This window comes from Lepisosteus oculatus, chromosome 12, assembly GCF_040954835.1.
Source record: "Lepisosteus oculatus isolate fLepOcu1 chromosome 12, fLepOcu1.hap2, whole genome shotgun sequence".
NCBI lineage: Eukaryota > Metazoa > Chordata > Actinopteri > Semionotiformes > Lepisosteidae > Lepisosteus > Lepisosteus oculatus.
Window position 1 is genome coordinate 23676618 of NC_090707.1, and position 24960 is coordinate 23701577.

General features: G+C 38.1%; 1 protein-coding gene across 4 annotated transcripts in view; it reads left to right on the forward strand.

The window, feature by feature from the left end:
• Nucleotides 1–21455, forward strand: part of col18a1b (collagen type XVIII alpha 1 chain b) — a 142596-nt gene extending 121141 nt beyond the window's left edge. For 3 of the 4 annotated variants that reach the window (XM_069197153.1, XM_069197149.1, XM_069197151.1), the window contains 19 exons: nucleotides 697–732; nucleotides 1708–1767; nucleotides 3081–3164; nucleotides 3270–3296; nucleotides 5646–5699; nucleotides 6161–6235; nucleotides 6685–6750; nucleotides 7709–7739; nucleotides 8998–9051; nucleotides 10328–10362; nucleotides 10760–10891; nucleotides 12352–12505; nucleotides 12688–12752; nucleotides 14824–14952; nucleotides 15153–15185; nucleotides 16009–16332; nucleotides 16893–17090; nucleotides 18993–19108; nucleotides 19927–21455. In XM_069197153.1, coding sequence (XP_069053254.1) covers nucleotides 697–732; nucleotides 1708–1767; nucleotides 3081–3164; nucleotides 3270–3296; nucleotides 5646–5699; nucleotides 6161–6235; nucleotides 6685–6750; nucleotides 7709–7739; nucleotides 8998–9051; nucleotides 10328–10362; nucleotides 10760–10891; nucleotides 12352–12505; nucleotides 12688–12752; nucleotides 14824–14952; nucleotides 15153–15185; nucleotides 16009–16332; nucleotides 16893–17090; nucleotides 18993–19108; nucleotides 19927–20140 — 1887 coding nt within the window. In that variant the 3' untranslated portion in view covers nucleotides 20141–21455. The remainder of the gene's footprint in view (nucleotides 1–696; nucleotides 733–1707; nucleotides 1768–3080; nucleotides 3165–3269; nucleotides 3297–5645; nucleotides 5700–6160; nucleotides 6236–6684; nucleotides 6751–7708; nucleotides 7740–8997; nucleotides 9052–10327; nucleotides 10363–10759; nucleotides 10892–12351; nucleotides 12506–12687; nucleotides 12753–14823; nucleotides 14953–15152; nucleotides 15186–16008; nucleotides 16333–16892; nucleotides 17091–18992; nucleotides 19109–19926) is intronic. The other variant, XM_069197150.1, reaches the window with a different exon arrangement.
• Nucleotides 21456–24960: the final 3505 nt, after the last annotated feature.

The window sequence follows — 24960 nt, forward strand, 5'->3', positions numbered from 1 at the left end:
TTCTTTTACCAGATTTTGTGATGTCTTAAGTAATAAAAATTCAATTGATATTGTCTATATAAACTTTTAGCAGACTGTGGTTACACCACTGCCTAGTAGTTGTAATCTCTTTACAGTTTTCTGATTGGTTTTATGAGGTAATGGGTGATGTGCTTCTAATGAAAGTTCTGTTGAGTAAAAATGCCAGTTTTAGTTGAGGGATATTATTCTTTGTATTCTTTAAATTTAGACATTATGGCTTAACAATTATTTTTCACATTTATTTGGATGTACTAAATTACATTCTTTATGTCTGTTGTTTAGTTTTAAGAGTTTAAGAAAGAAAGTTCTCAGGGTAAGTGTGTTTAATAGGCTGATCCATTCGGCATTGTTACTACTGGTTTATCTTTTCTATAGCCAACTAGTAGAGGTTGAAATATAATACTTTACCTGATTTTGTTACTGTGGCTCTTATACGGAATATTAGCTTCAATCTGCTAATAATTCAGATCTTGTAATGCTTAAATGAGTTCCCTCAACAGATACTCTTCAGTATTCTTGTTGGACTATTTTACTATTATTTGTTTTTGTTTTGTAACAAAAAAAAATTATGAAGTACACTTAAATATATTCCTGATTTTTCTGAAGCTCAGTTTTGGATGGATTGGAAGTATGCAAAACACTTTGATTCAAAAGCACATTTTCCTATTATTTCAGGGAGGCCGTGGCGTGCCTGGCCAAGCAGGATTTCCTGTAAGTGTTGGTATTCTATAATGGCATATTTGCTCCATTGATCAAGAAAAATGACCTTTTAATCTTTAAATAACAGTGATGGTAACGTCTTTTACCTCCATTAGATACCTTAGTGCCACTTATCTTTTTCCGCTTGAGTCCCAAGACATTAATGGGCTCATTCATAAACATGTAAGAATCATGTAAACCACATAAGGGGCAGATTATAAAACATCATGTTCACAAAGCAGGAAAAGAAACATCTGTGAGATTTATTGTAATGTGTTAAAATGGGTTTGTGTGCTAAATAACACAGTTTGTGCGCATTTTATGAGACAAAAGCAATAATAGTAGAAATATGCGCATGGTGTTCACCATAATAACTATACAGCTGCCTACGTTGAGTGCATGTTTGTACAGATGGGAAGCAGGAATAATGGGAAGACATTTTTTTATAAAAAGCTGCAATGCACCTTGACTGTTTTACTTGAATGAAGGATATCTTCACGCATAGGAAAGGAGTATTTATCAAAGGAAGAAAGGTAGAGTCAGAAGGACAATAACCAGAATATTTAAACATTTAGAAATATTTTATGCTCTCCAAAAACTGTTGCCTTGTCTCTACACAATGTTATCAATGTTACGTTTTTATTAATGGTGATCAACACAACAGGAGAAAACCAACTTTAAATTTGTTTTGTCATACTGTACAGTATATGAAATAGGTTTTCTTTGCTTTCAGAAGTACGATGCTTTTCACTTTTCTTAATAGTTAATTCTTAAAGTTTTTTGCTTGGTTGTGAATGTTAATGTTTTTTTTAATGAAAATAAGCTTTAGTAATGCAAAGTTTACTTCAAGTGTGCTTGAACTGCATGTGACTTTACTTTAGTACAAGACCTATGTACAGGTTGAAGGAGATTAAAAGTTGTACGCAGTACACATCAAATCATATTCGACAAACTTCATAATGATCCTTTCTCTCTATTTAACAATAGGGCCCCGTGGGACCAAAGGGAGATAGAGGGGAGCCAGGCTCACCAGGATATGGTGTGAAGGTGTGTTTCTGTTAATTAACTTTTTATGACTCCTTTCCGACATCTGTGACAGAATGCTGTCCCCATGAGCAGCACTTTTTGTCTTTACGCAGTGTTTTGGGTTTTTTTTCAGTTCTTCTATTACAATCATGCCTGTGTGCAGGTCATTCAGCAGTATGCTGTCCTGGCATACGCGTACGAATACCTGGCTTTCCTCGGGTTGTCGCTCCCGGCATCCAGAATTGAATGTTGAGCTGGCTCTTCTATCCTCACTCCGGACATCCATGCCTGTGAGCGGGCCTTGTGCTTGGCTCTCTTCAGGTTGTTCACTCCGATATCAGTGATAGGATGTTGAGCTTTTTTCCTGCTCTCCTATTCTCATTGCTGGATATCATTCCTGACATCCGTGCCTGTGAGCAGGTCTAGTGCCTGGCTTTCCTCAGGTTGTCTACTCCGATATCAGTAATAGAATGTTGAATGTGTTTTTTGCCCAGTTTGCAGTGTTTTTCTATTTTTTATTCCTGGGTTTTGCTTTGTTACTTAGTTTTTTCTTGTTGTTTTGTTTCTTTCACTTCCTGGTCTCCCCTTTTCTCTGGTCCCCCTGACCCCTGTGTTGTGGAGCTCTTGGTTCCTACCTGTTTTGTGTGGTCTGTTACCCTGGTCTCCCAGGTTTATTTTTGTTGTGTGTGCTTTTGTACTTGTTTTTTGTTTACACTTCAGAGCTCTTCACGGCCCCGCCTTCCTCTACCCAATAAAGGTTTCTACCCTGGAGGAGGGGGCAGCTCTCAGCTGTGGACTCCCGGAGGTTTCCTTTCAGTTAAATGAGGTGTTTCCTCCCCCCGGTGCTCTGCAGCTCATTTATTTGTTGAGTGTCAGGAGCTGCCCATGAGGGGGGGGGTACTGTCACGCCCTCTACAGCTAGAGGGCACTTCTGCTCTGTGCTGTCCCTAGTTTCCTGTGCTTTGCTTGTCCTTCTGGTGTGTCTATGTCTGGGGCTATAAGTTTCCAGGTCACGCTTTCCTTCTCGCTCAGCATTGACGTTTAGATGTCCTGAGACCTGCCTAGCACCAGGTTGCTCCACATTTGTGGCCTGAGGGCATTGGTTTCTTTACGGCATTTCCTGAACAGCTAAACCCCGGCTAATCCCCATTCCACTGCTATGCATAGGGTCTTTTTTTGCTGCCATTCGTCCCTTCCAACTTCTGTGACAAATGTAAAACTTTCATTAATACCTCTTATTTGAGAGAAGAACACACAATTTTGGGTTGGGGATGTCATGCAGGGTTATTTTCAATACTCAAGCTGTGTGTTTTTTCTATTTCTCTTTTGCTTAGGGAGAAAAGGGAGACCCAGGTTTGGTCATTGGGCCAGATGGCAATCCACTCTTCTACCCACTAGGTGGACCGAAGGGGGAGAAGGTAACAGATTCACAGCTTTACTTTGTTGTTGTCTGGGTTGAATTTCTAAGATAGTGTCTGGTTATTTCTTGAATCATTTTATGACTTCTGCCTGTGTTTATACAGGGTGACAGAGGACCTGCTGGACCCACTGTAAGTAATGAGACACATTACAGTTTAACTTGTTGTTATTAAAAGATAAATCAGTTGTGAATGGCACTTAGATCGATCATGTTCTTATTTTATTTTTATGTTTTTCTGTCATTAAGTGGCTTTTATAGTGCAAAAAAATATTTTAAAATGTATATTCTGTTGTAGTAATCAACACATTTTTAAACCGCCTATATTTATTGTATCGAAAATTATACACTTTTTTTATACTTGAGATATTCAACAAATATTTTAGGTCCCTTCACACATTTTCAATCACAGAAACACAATCAAAGATAAGAAGATTGATAAAAAACTCCTATTCACCTAAGTTCCCTAATTTAATTTTAAAGCATATACAATGAGAAAATGTCCCCAATATCAGGAACTGTATCACTCCCTTTTAAGGATGGAAAACAATCATCATTAATTAGAAAGCGATCTATTAGTTGGTCTTGCCTGCCATCCCATCCGAGGGTGCACTCCTTATTGGAGCTGCTGGTGGTTCCCCAGCCTGATCCGTTAAGCAACAGATGAAGAGATTGCTGGAGGAGTTGGATGAGCAGTGTAGAATCCTGGAGCTGCTGCTGTCAGCCCCTATTGCCAATACAACACTAGCCCTAACTCTGCTTCTCCTTTCATTGGACCTGTCCTCCCTCCTGTTTGTTGAGGAGGATTTACTCCTCTACCACAGATCTATGGCAGAATCCTGTGCAGACTTCAAGCATGTTTTTTTCTTTCTGGAAGGTGATGATGCTTTAAAGTTTTGTACTGGTCTGGCAGGACTTTATACACTTTTTACTTTATACTATAATGCTGTCCTTCATCCTCACTTTTTTGGATGAGTCTCTGCTATTATTTCAAACAACAAAGTGTGCTTCCACTCTCCATAATGCGAAGACTTTGACATAGATGGAAGTGTGCTCCTTGTCATTCTTGTGTTGTTCTTTGGCTAGTGTCAGAGTGTCTGTACACTTTGACTCTGGTTGTCATGCTTGGGCCTGTCCCAGGCAGTAGCCCACATTCTGTTGTGCACACATTCTACTCTGCACCAGCACCCTGGCACATGGGAGGTCATTGTGGTTTATGCTTCAGGACCAGGACCTTATCTCCATAGTCCTTGAATTCCTGTAATATCTGTTGAATAATAGAAACTCTTTCATATACTAAACTCAAAGTATACTTGGCAAACATTTCAGGATCTTTGCTTAAGCCTTTGTGCATGGTCTCAAGCCTATTAGAGTTACTAGACCTGGTAGCCTCACACTTCTTGATGCTTAAGTTTGGCTGTCATTTCCGTCAATTTGCCAGGTTGTTTTGATCTCAGATATTGATGGGAGCATTTATGGCTTGTTGGTTGGCACTCTGAAAGCCTTTGACTCTGTACTGTCCGTCTGACCTTGCCAAAAGCCTGCTGTTCGATAGCCCAGGTTCCAGATAAAGTATGACAGGCTAGGCTCACATTGGAAGGCTCAAATTTGACTGATCAGGCGTTTCAGCTCAGCAGAGGTCAGTTACATGACCATTGACTCATCAGGTAACCACAGTTAAATTGAATACAGCATTTTCAAGAAAAAACTAGTAAAGGAGTAAAAAACAGAAACTGTATGACAAAGGGCATGCAAACCAAGTCAGCATCGACAGTCTAAGTCTAAAGTGTAGAGAACAGGATATGATTAGTGCAAAACATTTGACAAGTTCAGTATGCTAGAATGTTTGTAGGATTTTAAAACTGAGGAGCACAATTGTGTTCTTCTCTTTGAGCCACTATGAACTCAAAATTTAAACTTGAGAAAAACATGGGCTATATGAAATCAAAAGCAGAATTTGATTAAACTGGCTGCAGCTGTACCTTTAATTTGAAGCTTATATATAAAGATTTTTTGTGAAACCTGGTAAAGTGTGCATTATATTAATCCAACCCCGATGTAATAAAAGCCTGGCTTAAGTTTCTGCAACAAATAAAACCAAATAGGGACAAAAATCATATTCTAACCTGGATGACTGAGCTCTTACAACAGATTGAATCAAATTCAGATTGAATTGAGATTGAATTCTTGTGTATAAAAACGACCCCAAAACAGAAGGTCAAATAGCCAACGAATAGCACAAAATTGGTACAGTAAGAAACTAAACTTTTTGTAAAGAAACAGCACAAAAAAGTTTATTAACTCTTCTTTGTATTCTTCTCTTTTTATAGCAACCTTCCCTACACTCTAGAAAATTTTGGAAGAGTGAAATATTGTATACTCAAAGCAAGGAGAATAACCATACTATACTAAGACAGATATTCTTGAGCTTGAACTTACAATAGGTATTCATTGTATGTTGCATCTTTTGTTATCGTTTTAGGGGCCTCATGGTACTCCAGGACAGAAAGGAGAAATTGGAATGCCTGGTAGACCTGTGAGTATTTATATTAATTATTACTGAGTCTGGATAGCATAATATTGCAGTTCTTAGCAAAGCTCCCGTGCAGCACTGAGGTCCTGGTTTCAGTTCCTGGGATTTTATCTGTGTGGAGTTTGAATGTTCTCCGTGTTTATATGGGTGTCTTCTGAGTGCTCTAGTTTCCTCCCACAGTCCAGATAAATACTGGTAGGTTAACTGGCTTTTGGGAAAATTTGCCTCGGTGTGAGTTTGTGTGAGTTGGGTCTTTGTGTGCCCTGCAATGGACTGGAATCACATCCAAGGTGTATCCTGCCTTGCTCCTGTTTCTTGGTAGGATAGGCTGTAACTCCGCTGCAGTCCTATTGTTTTATTGGATAAAACTGAAAAAATGGAGGGATGGTTTACTGAGTACATGAAGAATTAACACTGCAAAAACTGGTTCTATATTTAAATACGTTCACCTGTTTTAATTTCAGGGTCGTCCTGGTGTTAACGGGTACAAAGGTGAAAAGGGTGAGCCTGCAGACCCGATTGGCAGATATGGCTATTCCGTAAGTTGTTTCAGTATGGAATTGCTTTTAGGAATGTTCACAATTGTACTTGTTTTATTGTTCAAAATATTGTATTTTATTTCTTAACATCAAACACTCAGGAAACCTGTGAAAAATAAACAGACTGTCTTGCACGCTTTTTAAAAGATTTAACTCTTTGATTGAAGGGCCTCACTTATTCAGCAAACAGATAATACAGATTATAACCTAAAAGTGCTTTTTTTTTGCTATTCTTTGAGTTTGAGGAATAGATTTTTCGGTTTGAGAAAAAGAGGATAGTATTGAGTGTAAGCGAAACAAAAATCCAACAGGAATTTTATTTCCCTGTAATATTGTAGAACAATGGTATTGTGCTTCGTACACATCAAAATACATCAACATTTAACCGTTTAAACTGTATAAATGTAAGAGAAATGACCAAAAGTCATAAACTAATTGCTTTATCTCAGGGTCCTCCTGGCCCTCCTGGTCCACCAGGACCCCCAGGACCACCTGTCGATGTCAGCCAGTTCTTGGTGAGTACTGCATGTGAATCTGTCTTTTGTGTACGCACCTCACCTATGATATAAAATTCCTTAAAATGCCGTTTCAGTTTGTGTTCTTTGGATCACCACGGATTGTGGCTTATCATAACAGCTACTGTACGTGGCAAACACTTTTTACCCCAAAAGATCCTTCCGGCTTTATGATTCTCCTCTATTGAGGGAGGTTATAAATGGCTGAGAAAGGTGGAAAGTAATATTGCAATGGAAGCTAAACTAAATAAGATCTTTCAGTACTGCAACACCAAAAGAAACCATTAAGGATGAAGTAAAATCTTACCAAGACAGCAAATTATAACATCTAGATGAAGAAATTACACACCGAGGAAGAAGTAAACATTGTAAAAAATATTACGTTATAAATTAATATTACCATTGAAGAGTCTATTTTGGGTAGTAGAGCACTACTAGACAAGTTTGAAGATGATAACAAAATATAGGGATTAACATTCTGTCTATTGAAAATGCACTAGGAAGGATTCATTTATAATATTTTGGTCACATAATTTTTAGAATAGGGTATATAAGAAGAGTGAGTATATATATATATTCCAGGACTTAAAGGAAAGTCACATTGGACTTGTTTAGAATAACTTGTGAAAACACAAATCAGAGGTCACAAGTGGAAACTTAAATCCACTGAGAATAGGAGGTACTTCTTTAGATAAAGCATCTGTGGAAATATGGAACAAGCTACCCAAGAGCCAGTACCCTGCTTTCCTTCAAGAAACATCTGAATGAGCTGCATTCTTGTAAGTTGCTAAACCTACCAAATGGGCTAGATGGGCTGAAATACCTCCTCTTATTTGTAGCCATTCTTATGTTCTTATGTGAATCTTTATCAGTTCCGATGGCTTCCATTTACTAAGTGTAAAGACAAAATGGATGATTAACCAGACAGATATTAATTAATTACTCCTTATTTTTTCAGCGATATGATGCAACTGTACGCCAACAACCAGGTAAGTTGAATTTCTTTAATGTTTTTGATATGAACTGATTTAAGAATAGGTTAAGGAGGGTCATGTCAGTCCTGTTCTATTTTCATTACCATTTGTCACATCTGGACAAGAAAAAAAGCACTAGAATTTGCTTATAATTATTCCAAAATATCATTATGAAAAAAGCTTTATAAAGTTGAAACCTCAATATATTTTCAAATTCATCTGTGTCTCTAAAATTTCCTTCCTGTACAGACCATTATTGTTGGGCTTATCTCTCTTATCTCTCTGCATATCTCTTACGCGCTCTTGCTCAGATCTTCACCTGTAGTGATTGATGGCAACCTGATTGCAAGGCACTACATTGATATACTGAGACATCACTTTCTGCTCTTCCTATGAATTAAGCAATCCAGGAGGAACAAGTGTGTCCTCATGCTGCTTGAATCATAATAGATGTCTTGTGAGATGAGAATTTGACGTTTATTCCATGAATGTCCAAACTTGTACCCCATCACAGACTGTATTTATGGGATGACATGTGGCACCTAAGACAAGTGAATAGGTGTGTGCTTATCCAGGTTGTGTGTGAGAGTCATATGACAGAATTGGACCTGGTGCAAAGGATTGTACAAACCTGGTGCAAAGAATGCTTTTCAGATGTATAGCTTGTATTACTCCAGCAATTACCACACACACTAGACCCTGTTGATTAACCCTGTTAATTGGCCAAATTAATTAACATTTATATGTTCAATATAATGCTAGTGTCCCTTTTCCAAAAGAGGTTGGCATTTTTCTTATACTTTTGTGAATTTGTTGGAGTTAAAAGTGATGTTTCTTTTGATGTTACGTACTTATGTATATGACAGTGATATCTTTTGTAAATCTGTTGATTTACTGTACAAAAACATTGACTGACTATATATGAAGTGGACTTTATAAGTCTTTGTAGTTCTTAATTTGACGTTATATTCTCTACTCTCACCGGTTCAACCATTTATAGACAAATGACAATAAGGGTCTATTTTTGAAGAGAGATTAAGTACAGTAGGTGCAAACAAATTTTAGTCAGTGTTGGGGGAGTTCTAGGTACCTGAATCCCAATGGCACTGTACTAGTGTACTAGTTGGTGTTTCTGCCAAAGTTCTCGTTAATGTCAGAGAGATTAGCAAGAGGTAGTGACTACAGAATCTTATCCATCTTCAGGTATAAAAATACCTGAGGTTCTTTGAACATTGAAAATTGAATGATGTTTTCTTTTCTATGATTGTCATAGAAATAAAGGGAGAGAAGGGGGATCGTGGATATCCAGGGGCACCTGGTGTACCAGGTAAAAAAAAAACTTTGTTTTACTAAACCCACGGTTCATAACAGAATAAATGATGATGTGAATGTGGATGTTGATGGTAATGTCTTTTTCAGGCTTAGAAAAGTAGTTGGTGAATTGCTGTTGGATTACATTTAGGATACTAAATAAATACTTAATAGTCCCAGATATGTTAGGAATGAGGAGCTACTGGTCTTTGCATCCGTCTTTGTCTTCTTCCTACCTTTTATTCTACCTTTCAGAGTATGTTGTGTGCTGATGAGCAGTTTGACTCTTTTTAATACAGCCTTAATTTAGAATTTCAACTCGGCTTTTATTGGCTCTTTAATGTTGATAGCCTTAATATCGGACAGTGGCAAAGACAAATTTAATGCAACATTACCTGCATCTACCTTGGTGTATATGGGTACAACTTTTAGTCCAGTTCGTGTATCCCAAAAAAACCCAAAAGAGAATAGTTTTTGCCTTTGGAAAATGAGGTGTAGTCTCAATAAGAAGTTTTACGTTATTTACTTCTACACGATATTAGTGATATTCTTTTTCGGATAATTTTTTTTAATTACATACCCACCCAACATGGAATTTCTAGGCATTTAAGCTGTAAATGTATTGCTGTGAGTGAACTGGAAAAATGAAGCCCAGAACCTGTGAGAGCCATTACAGTATATTTTGACATATAATGAATTAACATGAGAATTAGCATTAATGGGAGGAGTACTGTCTCTGTCACTACCATTACTTCAAGCCTGCAAGTTTCCAGAAAGTAGCAGGAGCTGTCATTTTTTGTTTTTTGTCAAAAGTCAAGAGTACCCTATCTGATTAAACCCACCCAACACTTGTGTGTCATTCGTCTGTTGTGTGTATGGAGAGACAGGTTTGAACAGCAGCATCTGAGAACAAGAACTGAACCTGCACCCTGAATAAATCTTTACTTTGCTGCTAGGATGAGGGTTTCAGAATTGGGAATTCCTGGTTTAGGAGTCAGATTGACATTCCTAATGAAGCTGGAATGCTTTAAACAGATTTAAAGACTTTTTTAATGTCAGATTTGTAAGTTATAGTAGAGAGCTATGCAAGCTGCAAAGGAACAAGTTCACATTGATCTCATGTTATACCATGGAAAGCAAAATGAAACGTATTGTACTATGCTTCAGATGAAGAAAGCTTCACAGTATTTTTCTTTTCACGTCGCTACGTGGAATTAACCTCTACTTGTTCTTTTTTATATATTACAATTGTGGCTTCTATGAAATGACGTTATTTTATGATTTCATCTTAGGTTTCAGCTCTGACTTTGATATTTATGCGTTAAGAGTAAGTAAGCAATGTATTTTTTCCTTGTTTATCTAAATATGTATCTGTTCATATAGGGTATGAATAATAAACTGTTTGCCTCACCCTTTTTAGTGCACATTGGGTATATTTTTATTTTGATAACTGTTCTAAAAGTCTCTTATCATTTTAAATTGCCTTAAATATTTCCTAAATTTGAATCCCAACATAAATCCCAGAAATAAAGCTTATGTTGCTCGTATGACACTAGAAGTTACAAACTGTTTTACAGAAATTACTTGATGAAAATATTTGTTTTGGATTTAATATATTGTAAAGCTGTATAAAAAAAACTCGTTTTAGGAAATATATCTGATAGGTTGGGGAAAACAGAAGGAATGTTAGGAACACGCACTGACCTGGAGCTCTGTCTTCACAGGCGGAGATGAAAGGTGAACGAGGGGACCCTGGGCTGAAGGGAGAGAAGGGAGAACCAGCTGGAGGTTATTATGATCCCCGGTATGGTGGACTGCAGGGATCTCCAGGGCCACCAGGCAGCCCTGGACTGCCAGTAAGTGTCAAAAGAGTGGATACCATCCCATCCTTTCCTCAAGACACACTGAATCAAACTGAAGCAAACTCATTTGCTGTGATGGGCCAGATTTGATTTAAATGTACTTCTAGGGTGCTATAAATTAACAATATACTGGATACAACCATAAAAATAACTTTCTTTAGTTATTTTAATTGCATGTTCACTAACTGCCAAAGTAGCTGAACTTGTGATGTATTTTAGTATCATTAACCATAATTATCTAAAACATCATAGTTGTAAATCTCTTTATTGTTGAATATATTGTTGTGGAGATATCTCATTCACTCAAAAAAACGATATGCACCCACATCTCAATGGGCAATTTATATGACTTTTTGTTATCACAAAGCATATACAGTAGGTTTTCCCTGTTTGCATCAATTTTCGCTACAGTGAAGATAAGAAGGCGAATCACAGTAAATCCTGTTTCCAGTGTGTCAGGAGTTTCAAAAACAAATAAAGCTTTGCCCATCGCTGTAAGTCTCAAAATTGGTGGATTGAAAAGGGCAAGTGGTCAAAACACATTTGAATTACCTCAAACTTAGCTGAACTTAGTTGCCTTAGAACTACTGTATATATTGTGGGGTCCGATGAACATTCTTCAAGAAGGAAAACCTCCAGTTCTTTGAGAGGTGAAGGAAGTGGAAATCTTATCCACACTCTGTTCCAGAACTTCCAATAAAGGTTCAATGATGTTTAGATCTGGTGATTGGGGGGGCTATGGAAGGTGTTTGACTTCATCCTGGTGTTCATGAAACCACTCTCGAATCTGTTTAGAAGTGTGTATGGGGGCATTATCATCTTGTAATATGGGAATGTCTTGAGGAAACAGAGTTTGCACCATAGGATCTAACTGCTCACCTAAAATGGCATTATATTCCTTGGCCATAAGTCTACAATGCAGAGTAATGACTGGACCCAACGATTGACCTGTTTCAAAATCTGTCTCATGTTACTTTAAAAACTCACATATTAAAGTGTTGATTTTAAGACACCTTTTATAGTGGAAACACATTGGTAATTAGACATTAATATGAAACATGTATACAATCTTTTTTAATTGTGATTTCCTTCAAAATATGAGTCATTTTTCATGAGGTTTTTCCATTATTTTGTCCACCCCCTGTAACTCCTGATGTGAAGGAGTTAATCCAAACACATTGAGTTACATACCGCACTAGATTCTTAATGTACTGTTGTCGATCCAGTACTCAGATCAAAATAAGTTGTAAAAGCAATCACTGAAACTAGAAACAGACGAGTTGATGGAGAAAGGCATCACTAAATCAAATACTTATATGGTCACAGGAGCTATGGTTTTGTGCATTATGATTGTCATCATCATTAATAGCAAGGTTCACTGACTAAGGTGTAATCATTTCTTGCACTCTAAGCTCTCAGTTAAACATTTTGTGGATATTTTCTTTTCTTCTCAGGGTCCTAAGGGTGACTCTATCAGAGGCCCCCCTGGTCCGCAGGGCCCACCCGGGGCCCCAGGGATTGGTTATGATGGCCGTCCAGGATCTCCAGGTCCACCAGGCCCCCCTGGACCCCCAGGAACCCCATCACTGCCTGGGGCAGCCAGACACCGTGAGTTCTGGGAGCAGACATCTTCTAGGTGTTCTTGGACTATTATAGTTCAGTGATTTCAGAGATAGAGTTAAAGCACATTAACTTTTCTATCATCACCATCACCTTAATTATTATTAATAATAATCGGTAATAATACATAAATCCTTATCAGAAATAATTTTAACTCTTTTCTTCATCAGCTATCAGTATCCCAGGCCCTCCAGGACCTCCTGGCCCTCCTGGTTCTCCAGGATCGTCCTCTGGGGTAAGTGGAGAACATCCCAAGGAAAAAAAAACTTCTTCTTGACGTTAAAATAAATGTTTCAGTTGTGAAAATCAAATGCCATCAAATACAGTGCCTTGCGAAAGTATTCGGCCCCCTTGAACTTTTCAACCTTTTGCCACATTTCAGGCTTCAAACATAAAGATATAAATTTTTTATTTTATGTGAAGAATCACCAACAAGTGGGACACAATTGTGAAGTGGAACGAAATCTATTGGATTTTTGAAACTTTTTTAACTAATAAAAAAATGAAAAGTGGGGCGTGCAAAATTATTCGGCCCCTTTACTTTCAGTGCAGCAAACTCACTCCAGAAGTTCAGCGAGGATCTCTGAATGATCCAATGTTGTCCTAAATGACTGATGGTGATAAATAGAATCCACCTGTGTGTAATCAAGTCTCTGTATAAATGCACCTGCTCTGTGATAGTCTCAAGGTTCTGTTGAAAGCGCAGAGAGCATCATGAAGACCAAGGAACACACCAGGCAGGTCCGTAATACTGTTGTGGAGAAGTTTAAAGCCGGATTTGGATACAAAAAGATTTCCCAAGCTTCAAACATCCCAAGGAGCACTGTGCAAGCGATCATCTTGAAATGGAAGGAGTATCAGACCACTGCAAATCTACCAAGACCTGGCCGTCCCTCTAAACTTTCAGCTCAGACAAGGAGAAGACTGATCAGAGATGCAGCCAAGAGGCCCATGATCACTCTGGATGAACTGCAGAGAACTACAGCTGAGGTGGGAGAGTCTGTCCATAGGACAACAATCAGTCTTACACTGCACAAATCTGGCCTTTATGGAAGAGTGGCAAGAAGAAAGCCATTTCTCAAAGATATCCATAAAAAGTCTCGTCTAAGGTTTGCCACAAGCCACCTGGGAGACACCCCAAACATGTGGAAGAAGGTGCTCTGGTTAGATGAAACTAAAATCGAACTTTTTGGCCACAATGCAAAAAGATATGTTTGGCGTAAAAGCAACACAGCTCATCACCCTCAACACACCATCCCCACTGTCAAACATGGTGGTGGCAGCATCATGGTTTGGGCCTGCTTTTCTTCAGCAGGGACAGGGAAGATGGTTAAAATTGAGGGGAAGATGGATGCAGCCAAATACAGGACCATTCTGGATGAAAACCTGTTGGAGTCTGCAAAAGACCTGAAACTGGGACGGAGATTTATCTTCCAACAAGACAATGATCCCAAACATACAGCAAAATCTACAAAGGAATGGTTCACAAATAAACGTATCCAGGTGTTTGAATGGCCAAGTCAAAGTCCAGACCTGAATCCAATCGAGAATCTGTGGAAAGAGCTGAAAACTGCTGTTCACAAACGCTCTCCATCCAACCTCACTGAGCTCGAGCTGTTTTGCAAGGAAGAATGGGCAAGAATTTCAGTCTCTCGATGTGCAAAACTGATAGAGACATACCCCAAGCGACTTGCAGCTGTAATCGCAGCAAAAGGTGGCTCTACAAAGTATTAACGCAAGGGGGCCGAATAATTTTGCACGCCCCACTTTTCATTTTTTTATTAGTTAAAAAAGTTTCAAAAATCCAATAGATTTCGTTCCACTTCACAATTGTGTCCCACTTGTTGGTGATTCTTCACATAAAATAAAAAATTTATATCTTTATGTTTGAAGCCTGAAATGTGGCAAAAGGTTGAAAAGTTCAAGGGGGCCAAATACTTTCGCAAGGCACTGTATAAAGGTGAAATGAAAATTCAAACAACTGGTACTGCAATGCTATGGATCTGTTAAGTGAGAAATGATTAAAATTAAGAACATCCACGAGCATTTTAATGACTTGGAGGCATAAGAAAATATAAGACAAGAATAAATCCAGCTTGTATGAGCATTGGTAAAAGTAAGACATTTTCTAATGTGAATAAGTGGTTTAAAGCAATTCATTTATCTAAAAGATAAGTGAAAACTGATATGAGGCATGAGGAGTAGATGTAGAGAGGTTTATAAATTATTTATACATGATTGGTAAAATCTTAAAGGGATTTTATTTAAACATTCAGTTATTCATGTTTTATGCATTTTCTGAATAGGTGACTGTTTTGAGATCATATGAAACGATGATTGGTACAGCTCGCAGGCTGTCAGAAGGCAGTCTCATCTTCATCCTCGACAAGGCAGACCTGTACATCAGAGTCAGGGATGGATTTCGCCAAGTTTTGGTAAAATATTTTTGAAGGCATATCCTCTAAAAAGACCATTTCTTTACAAGTATTTCTTGTTTTAGCACAATTATCTGGCTTTCAATGCACATTTTATTAATCGTAAAAATGTCACTTTCCCTTTTATACTATTAATGAACAAGGCTATAAAGCTATTAGAATGTGTTTTAGAATTAAAAGATTTTCCTGTTTTATTTTAGCTTGGTGACTACAACCACTTCTTTTCACATGGGGTAAGTAAATTGTTTCTGCAGTTTGTCTGATGTAAATATTCTACATTTAATGATCTTAAATTGGACATCTAAGCATCTCCAAGTCATGGTATACTGTGTTGTTATAACTGGTACAGTAAATAGAATATAGCTATAGTGTGACTTTTGTGCAGATAACAATTTATGTTCTAATGGAACCTTAAAATGATACCTTGTATTTCATAGTTGAGTTCTATAATTTCCTCTGATTTTCATTCTTTCCTTTGGCTTCTCTCCTTTAAAAACACAATACCTGATTTGGAAGTCATTACAATATACAGTATATCTCAAGTGAAAAAAGTCATATTGTTTAAATGACTAATAAATTGTGAATACAATTAAATGGAGTAATTGTAAGATCTCTGTATCAGCATGCCATTACACTAATTGTAACTTTTCACATGTGTAAAAATGCTGTTTTCTTTTACTGCGCATGAACTTTGTGCCCTGTACTTGGAAATTAAATATTAATACCGGATATTTTTTAAAACTACGTGATGCACTGACAAAAACCCCATAAATCCATTGCAATTTTAAAGCCTTCTCAGCTGGTGTTATTCACAAATGTTTTGAGCAGGTGTCAGCTGGATTTTTAAGAGTGCAGAGACATTGGGAATGAAAAACAAGACCTGCCTGGAATGTGTACATACCAAATAAAAATTGAAGTGGATGTTGACATCTGTTTGATCATGGTGTCAGTAAAGCACAAATCATAGAGTGATGAGCTGTGGTTTTAAACAATGTAAATCTTGTTAGGTGCTTGATTCATGTGTATGGTTACTTATGTTTCTCTTTCTTCTTTCAGCAGGACAATGAGGTGGCTGCTGTCCAACCTCCTGTTGTCCACTGGTCCCAAGATCGTTCTGTGGACAATGGAGCTGAGCGCTTTTCCCAGGTCAACCCTCCTGTAGACATCCCTATTGTGCACCCTCCACCACGCCAACCTGACCAGACCTATATACACTTCCCCAGCCCTCCCGAGCGAGAGCCATCAAGGAGGACACCTGTTGTTCCAGAAAATAGATACCCATTACAGCCAGACACCCGGTACCCCATCTCATCTCCACATAGACCCAGCCAACCTGAGAACGCTCCTTCCAATCTCCACACCCACTCCTCTGGACCTGCAGTGAGTGTCTGCTGCAGTATCATGGTTTTACAAAAGATGTGTGGAATGAATTTATCTGTTCCTTGCTTTAATACTTATTGTGTATTTTACAGGTAATAGTGCTATCAATTATGATCATTTGTCCTATGAACAGCACTGAGGATACCCAAATTAAATAAAAGCTAGATTTTTTTATGGACAATTTCCATTCTTGGACAGCCATACAGTAGAGAGTAAAGAAGTTGAATGCAGACTGACTTTGCTGTCCCTGATTTATCATAGACTCAACGGAGTCAGTGTTGTAACTGGTCTAAGCTGCCTTTGTGTCCTAGGCTTATTGTTTTTATTTCCTAGAATTAAAATGATTTAGGATTTTGCCTTACCTGAAAAGCCTGCGGGGCTGTGACTCAATGAATGGGGCCTTTCTGAGCGAATTCATTATTAAATGCAGAAATAGTTTCTAGATCAAATTCTCCCTCAATCAGTGGTATTGATTTGAAGCAATATGTTGAAGCCTTTTTTATATAATGGAGATGTCAGTGTTGACTCAGCTGTAGTAATCTACTCCTTTTCTCTTCTAGCTCCATCTGATCGCCCTCAACTCTCCACAAGTTGGCAACATGCGTGGCATCCGAGGAGCAGACTTCCTGTGCTTCCAGCAGGCCCGCGCTGTGGGGCTGAGTGGCACATTCCGGGCCTTCCTCTCTTCCAAACTGCAGGATCTTTACAGCATAGTGCGGCGTGCAGACAGGAACACTCTCCCCATTGTCAACCTCAGGGTGGGAACTTCAGCCTTTCTGTGACCGTGTTCAGGTTTAAGGCACACCGTATTTGTTTGAAATTTTGAAGTGCTTTGTACTTCATTGGATAAGTGCTTCCCCCAAAATATTTTATCAGAATATTTTATGACTTTGAACTTGACTTTGACCTTTGCTTCAGATCCGAAACAGTATTAGTGCAGTTCACAAGCAAACCCACAGAAAAAGGAAGCACTGATTTCTTTATTGTTAAACTGTTAAAAACAGTTTGTGCTTGCAGGTCAATCTTGCGAAGTTTCAAGTTTAAACAGTGCCCCATCTCTGGAGAGAAAAAATCCCTATAGATTACTTCCTTCTGTATTATTGGAGGAGCACATTCTGCAGGCTGTACTAGAACAGGTTTATATAAAGATTTTTCAACGTTCTGTCTGACATTGTAGCTACAGTATATATATATACACACAGTGCATAGCAATCGTATTCAGATCCTTTGTATAGTGTCACATTTCGAGAAATATTTTAATCAAAACCTGAATCCACAAACATAAGGACTTATTTATGATAAGTTACAGTAAATATAAAAAACTAAAGAAAAAAATGAACTCTTATGATTGCATCAAGTATTCAGACCTGTGACCTCAATATCTTGTGGAAGTACCTTTGGTACTAATAACAATCCCAGGTCATTTTGGGTGAGTACTAACATTGCATACCAGCTAGGTGCATTTTTTGTCCATTCTTATTGACAGATTTACTTAAGCTCTCTCATGTTGCTTGGTAATCACTTATTTGCAGCTGTTTTCAAGTCTGCTCACAGAGTCTCAATTCAAGTCAGGAATGTGACTGGGCAACTCAAGAACATTCACATTCTTCTTCTTAAGTCACACCAGTGTAGCACTGGATCATTGTGCTGCTGCAAGATGGAGTTTTGTCCCAGTTTTAAGACTTAAGCAGGCTGAGTTATTTTTCTCCAGTATTTGCCTGTATTTTCTCCATCCCTTTTCCCTTCAATCGTAACAAACTTGAGGATTGTGGGAAGGGTCTGAACTGGGAATTGTGCTTGTCAGGGCTGTGCCAAAAGTAAAGCTTGGCATTTAGACCAAAAGGGTACAGTTCGGTCTCATCTGACTACAGCACCTTTTGAAATAATTAAAATATTTTTTGTTATGGCTTCCTTCTTCACACCATCCCAAACAGACCTGTTTTGTAAATGGTTATGGATATTGTTGACTGATGCATAGTTTCTTACATCTCAGCCATTGACATCTGTTGCTCAATCTGACTTTATCCTTGACTTGCTTTGAAAGTTCTTAAGTCCTCATGGTTGAATCTTTGCTTGGAATTCACAGTTTAACCAAGGAGTATCATATAGACAGATATATTTAGTGTGAAATAAAAAAGAAAATAGAACAACTGTTGTGGCACACAACTAATTGTGTGGCTCATTAAGATAATTCTGTGCTCCTAAAACCCCTGAAATGATTTTAATACTTATATAATCATTACTTTTAGTCTATTTTTTATTTGAAAGTGTGCAAGTCGTGTACTGTATATAACCCAATAATTGTTCCTTCAGCATGTCATGACTGAAAGCTTTGAAATATGACAACTTTGCAAGGTTCTGAATACTTTTGCAAGCCAGAATCAATTGTAAGTAGAATCAGTAGAGAGCACTGTCATATTAAAATAAGAGCCCTTCCAAAAGCAGATGAAAATTGTTTTGCTACTTTAATAGACCATGGTGCTGGAATTTAAAAATGTTGAATATTCTAAGATACTGTATGTAGTAAACTAGAAATCATACTGACAAACATTAATCTATTAATTCTAGTAATAAGTTTAGAAATCTTTTGGCTCCATAATGCTCTTGCTATCCTTTTCTATCTTAATGCTTATAGCTAGTGTGGTCTTTCTCCTCTCCAGGATCAAGTGATGTTTGATAGCTGGGAGTCCTTGTTCAGTGGGTCAGATGGGCAGATGAAACCCAATGCACCAATCTACTCCTTCGATGGCAGAGATATTCTCAGAGACAGTCATTGGTGAGTTATACTGTATCAAACCAACTTGTTGTCATTTGAGTATGCTTATGGCTATTTTTAGATGGCAATTCCCTTTTTCATTTTTGAATTTTTATTTGGAAATTTTACAGAGCAGTTGGATTAGCCTGATAACAAAAGTGATACTCCTGATTTTGTAGCATTTTTCATATTTCATACTTTTTTATTATACTGTTTAATTGAAGATGATAAACAGTAATTTGGGGGGTGAGATCCTAATCTTGCCCCCTTCTGCTCTCCTATGTGTACAGTATATACTGTATATCTCCTGTACTTCCTCTGTGCTTTTCACACCCCTCCTGCCACCCCATCTTCAGCCTTGCGAAAGTGAGCCTTCCTGTTAGGCTGTATTCCCTAGGAAAATGATGCCACACAAACCTCTGATTGTCTCTATTTCATATTTATGAGAAACTGACCTAACTACTGAGTTAATTAATAACATTGTAGTGGGAATAGCATGGGATTACAGAGTCCTGTTTGGGAGTAAGATGTTCCTAGCTATTTCAGACACTCTGTAATTTGGTAATAAGTACACTTTTAAAGTGGTATGTCAACATTAAAGAACCTGTTTTCTTTAACCATTTCTGGCTGTTTAGGAAGGTTGATTTCTACTTTACTGTCTGTTAAACAAGCATGTGTGCAACTTGGATGACAGAACACTTCATAGCTCACAAATTATCATTTGGGCCTTGTGGCACTAAATTCCCCATGTGTCATGCTTTCAGTGTAAATGCTTATGGACATTCTGTTAAAACCCAGAGCCCAACAGCACTGACCTCCTTTTTCTGTGTCACTTCAAGGCCCCAAAAGATGGTCTGGCATGGCTCAAACAGCAAGGGCCATCGGCTAACGGACAATTACTGTGAGACGTGGAGGACAGAGGATCGTGCGGTGACTGGCTTCGCCTCCTCGTTGGAGTCTGGGCAGCTCCTTCAGCAGAGACCCCAGAGCTGCTCCAACTCCTTCATAGTCCTGTGCATTGAGAACAGCTACATCACACAGTCCAAAAAATAAAATCACTGCTTCCCTTGCCAAGCTTTATACAGCTGGCAAAGCACAGGCTCCCACCCAGTGGGTCTGTCACACTTGCCTCACTGAGCAGTTGTCTTCTCCTCCCCTCTGTAATGCCAAAGAGATGGGTCTAATAAAAAAAAAGTGTTCGATCTTCTTCGGGCATTGGCACATACTGAACTTCTGAGGAGAATAAACCAAGGGAGGGAAGAAAAAGCTAACTTTGGCAATGTTCATGTGTAACAGTTTCAGTTTTGTATATGGAATGTTTATTATGTTGTTGCTGTTGTTGTTCCTTTTTTAAACAAAACGTTTTTATTTGGAATATTTAACCATCTGTAGCTATATATATTTTTTGTATAACACCATTTTCCTTGTTTTTTCCATGCAGTGACTATGGGACATCAAGGGTTTGAAATCCCTTCAGAGTATTTTTAGAAAGAGGAAAATATTTATTTCGAAACTGAAATATTGAAAAACAGAGAAATTGGATATTGTTTTTCTATAATAAGGCAATGCCTAATTTTAAGACACCTTTTAGAATATCTTTTGAACATTCTGTCATTGATGTGTGTTTTTTTACCAGAGCTTGAAAAACGAAAACAAATGTATTAGGTCATGGAAATGTTTAATAGTGAATGTGCATTAGAAGATTTGAGCAGAGACTAAGGAGAATTTGTATTATGGCTGTACTTAAAATGTCTGTATTACCCAAAAGGATTTTTGTACAAAAAATATTTTGACAAAAATGGTGTAATTATGTATTAGAGAGTAGATATGTTAAGATCTAAGTGTTAATATCTCATGTTTAAGATTTCATATGTTAGTATAGTGTATGTACTTTTACAGCAAGAGTATATAGTGCATCCTAGTAGACCCTGGACCACAACTGAAATTCAAATTTTTTAATCATTCATTTGCACCTGCATCAATTATTAACATATTCAATCTTTGGTAACTGAATTCTAGAAGCACATTCTGAGCTTGTCCAGCATTTGATGGAAGGGAGATCTAGCTACTGTTACAGATCTTCAAACATGCTTTTTAATTTTTGTTTTTCAACAGCATTTTTAAGCAGTTTTAACTCGGTGCTATGTTCATTTTAGCCACTGCTGTGAAGAATAAAAAAACTGTGTATTTTTGAAGACATTTTGTGTTATTCCCTTTTATTTTTTTCTTTCCTTGACTAAGACTGACTGTTGTAGTGCTACTGATAATATACCAAGTCAGAACCAATTATAACCTGTGGACTTGTTTCGTAACCTATATGTGCTGTGCAATTTCCCTGAGGCACTGAATAAATTCATTTTGTCTTTCATTATTCTTGTTATTATTGCTGATTTATCCAAAATACACTGTATAGTTCTGTGAAAGACGACAAAAAGGCAAGCTATGGTTTGTTGCATGCTTTATTTATCCATCTTTGGGATTAGGATGCGCACACAAACTAAAGGTTAGCATCAGCGCAGTGTGGTTAAGTCAAAATGAACTACCCCTAAAAATACAGTACTGTACATTAGGTGTTTAAAGCCTGCCGGTTTCCAATTCTGATCCTGAAGGTTTGATGTGGCTGCAGGTTTTGTAGGATTCTTTCAATCATCAGTGTCTGAAGAGCTGACACAAGTTAAGTTGGATGTGTTAAGCCTATAATGTCAATGCAGGTTATTAAGATGTGGAAAGATTCATGCAGCCATTGGCCCTCCAAGACCATGACTGGATTCCCCTGGCCGACAATATACAGTTTTTGACATACAGTATACAGGTGCCCTCCGTCTAGAATTTGTTCTACATCTTAACTATTTGTAAAGGCCAAATGAGCATTCATAAACTAATTGGATGTCCCTGACAATCCTGTTGACAAAATACATAAATTAATGGACAACCTTGCTTTAAATACAGGGTGTCAACACCAATCCATGTAACTCTACATGAATAAAATATGTGAAAATTAAAAGGTAACGTAGCAAAGACAAAGAGGTAGCATTTCTTTTGAGTTTAGCATTAAAAAAATCTGTCATTCCTATAGAAAGAAAGATGTGAGCTTCAGAACAAATATTGTTTTTCTTTCTTTTATACTACTGCAAAACAGTTTACAATAGGTTCTCCAGTTTTGTTGTGGAAGGGGAAATGTCATCGTTCTCCTTTAGTAATACATTGTTTCGAGGAAAATAATATATCCTCTTTTTTTCCTCTTTGAGCATCTGAAAACTCTTTCCGAAGTTCCTTTGTTTAGTCTCAAGTCGACGTACAGTATCTTCAGCAAGACCATTGTCACCTCCTTTATAATATGTGACATCATCAAATGCATCCAGTGGAAAACAAAACAACAATAATCTGCGATGTACTGTATAGGTGGAACTTGTCAGAATTCAGTTTAATCAAACTACAACTTTTCCTATACAATAAGTAAATTATTCATTATAGAGTAGACTCTCCATATACTGTAAACTCCATGAATTACTGGATAACAGCCAGCTTCTAAAATGATATACACTTTAAAAAGGCACTTTGGGGAATCTGAGAAGGAAAGACCGGACTTTATAATCAGGTAATGTACTTGAATAATGCAAATCTTGCACAGCAATAACCCTAAACATGTTCTTCAAACTTAATATTAATTTGCATAGTGACAATGAAGATCTGAAAACCACCAGGTAATATAAAAAAACTAGCTATAGTAAGAGGCATTTTCTATAATCACTCAACTGCTCTGTTGCATATAAGGAAGCAATAACTGTGATTTCACTTAGGTTTAGTTTCTCTGCTATTGAATATGGAGCTCATCTAAAACACTAGCCTGGTATCACAAGATACCTTCACAAGATGAATTACTGCTTTAATCCTTGTGAGGAAGGTTTTCTCTGAAGGTTCCCAGAAGCTATGAATGACCAAGTCCATGCTGGAAGACCAATGCTGTTCTAATTTCCACCTTATTTCTAGAAAATTAATTTATTGTGATAATACTAATATTAGAGCGATATGGTATATATTTCCTGTTGTGAAGTAGGTACATGATTGTAAAAAGACCAAATTTTTACTTGGTGAGCCATGGAATCATACCTTATTTTCTCCATAAGGTTTTAAATTCCATAACTGCAAATTCACCATTCGGGAAACCCACAATCTACCTATCTCTCGAGAAATACCAAGGTTTTACTGTCCATCAGTTTCTAAGTCTTATTTTTTACTATTTACTATCCAAATAGTAGTATATTCAAAGTTTAAAAAAAAAACCTTTAAATGTTAAACCAGAAATTGCACATGCCTTACTGTTGTGGTGTGGCAAAAAGAGCTGTACATTAAGGAAGCCTCCAATTAACCGATACTTCTGCCTACTGTCCTCTCCAACAGGATCCTACCACTGACTACCAGAAGGAAGTGGTATCCACTATCTCTCTTCTTATCAGCAACCAGGAGCTGCCACAAGAGGCGAACCATCTCATCACCAAACATCCCCAGGTATCCCAATTCTACCTCCTTCCCAGAGTCCACAAACCCGACACCCCTGGACGACCCATTGTCTGAGCATGCAATTGTCCGACCACACTCATCTCTGCTTTTCTCGACAGCCTTATGAGACCTTTGGTTGAAATGCTTCCTTCATATATCAAGGATACTAACCATACCCTCCATAACCATAACCTCCCTGGTTTCAGGGTCCAGAATGCTACACTTTTACCATGGATATCACGTCTCTCTACACCGTCATTCCCCACAATGACGGTCTTAAAGCCCTTAAGCGCATGCTAGACAAACGCAGAGTGCTTGATCCATCCACCCAAACTCTAGTGCATCTTGCAGAATTGGTTCTCACACTCAATGCATTCTCATTTAATAACCTTTTTTATCAGCAGGTTAGTGGAGTCGCCATGTGCACCAGGATGGGACCTAGCTATAACAATATTTTGGTCGGCTGGGTAGAAGAATGCTTCTTTGCTTCCTATACTGGCTTTGTCCCTGACCTCTACAAGTGACGCATCGATGACTGCGTCGGTGCTGCTACTGAACATGCTCTAATGACCAGCTAGAGCACTTCCTGCATCAATTCACTTACTCTTATCCATCTATCTTCTGTATAGCTCTTTTCACCCCACTCACACCAAAAACTCTCTCCCCTTTTCACAGTTCCTCAATCATCTGGTTTGTTCTTTGTATGTTCTGGACTGTGAGTAACTCTTCTTAGTGCACTTCTCACTGACTGTACTGATTGTATTGTATGTGTTGTATTATTATTGTATCTTTCGTTACACTGTGCTGTGTTGACTGTGTTAAGCTGCTGTTGCACTGCAATTTCCCTCACGGGATCATTAAAGTATCTACAGTATCTATGTCAGCTCTACTTTATCAACAGAGGATACCCCACCCAGGTTACCGATATAGGGCTCTCACCTGGGCACAAACAGCCCTTGGATCATCAACTCAATCGGGAACTCCTGGTCTTACAACCGCATTCCCTTGGTGCTTCCCTACCACCCTAACACACTTTCTATCCCCAGGACCATCATTAACAACTACTCCATTTTACAGGGTGATCCCTCCATCAATACCCTTTTTTCCAACCGACCAATCTCTTTTGTCGCTGAACACCCAATCTACGTAAACTTCTTGTTCACAGCTCGCTCAACTGCACTCAGCAATCATCCCTACCAGACACCTTCCCCTGGATCACCTGCAGATACATATCTTAACCACACGCTCATTCAGGGCCTCTCAGGTCAGTGCCGGATCACCCAGACGACATCCTGTATCTCTAGCAACCTTGTTTAGTTTACTGTATCTCTTGCACAAAATGCCCAGCTATCTTCTGTACGATGGGGAAACTG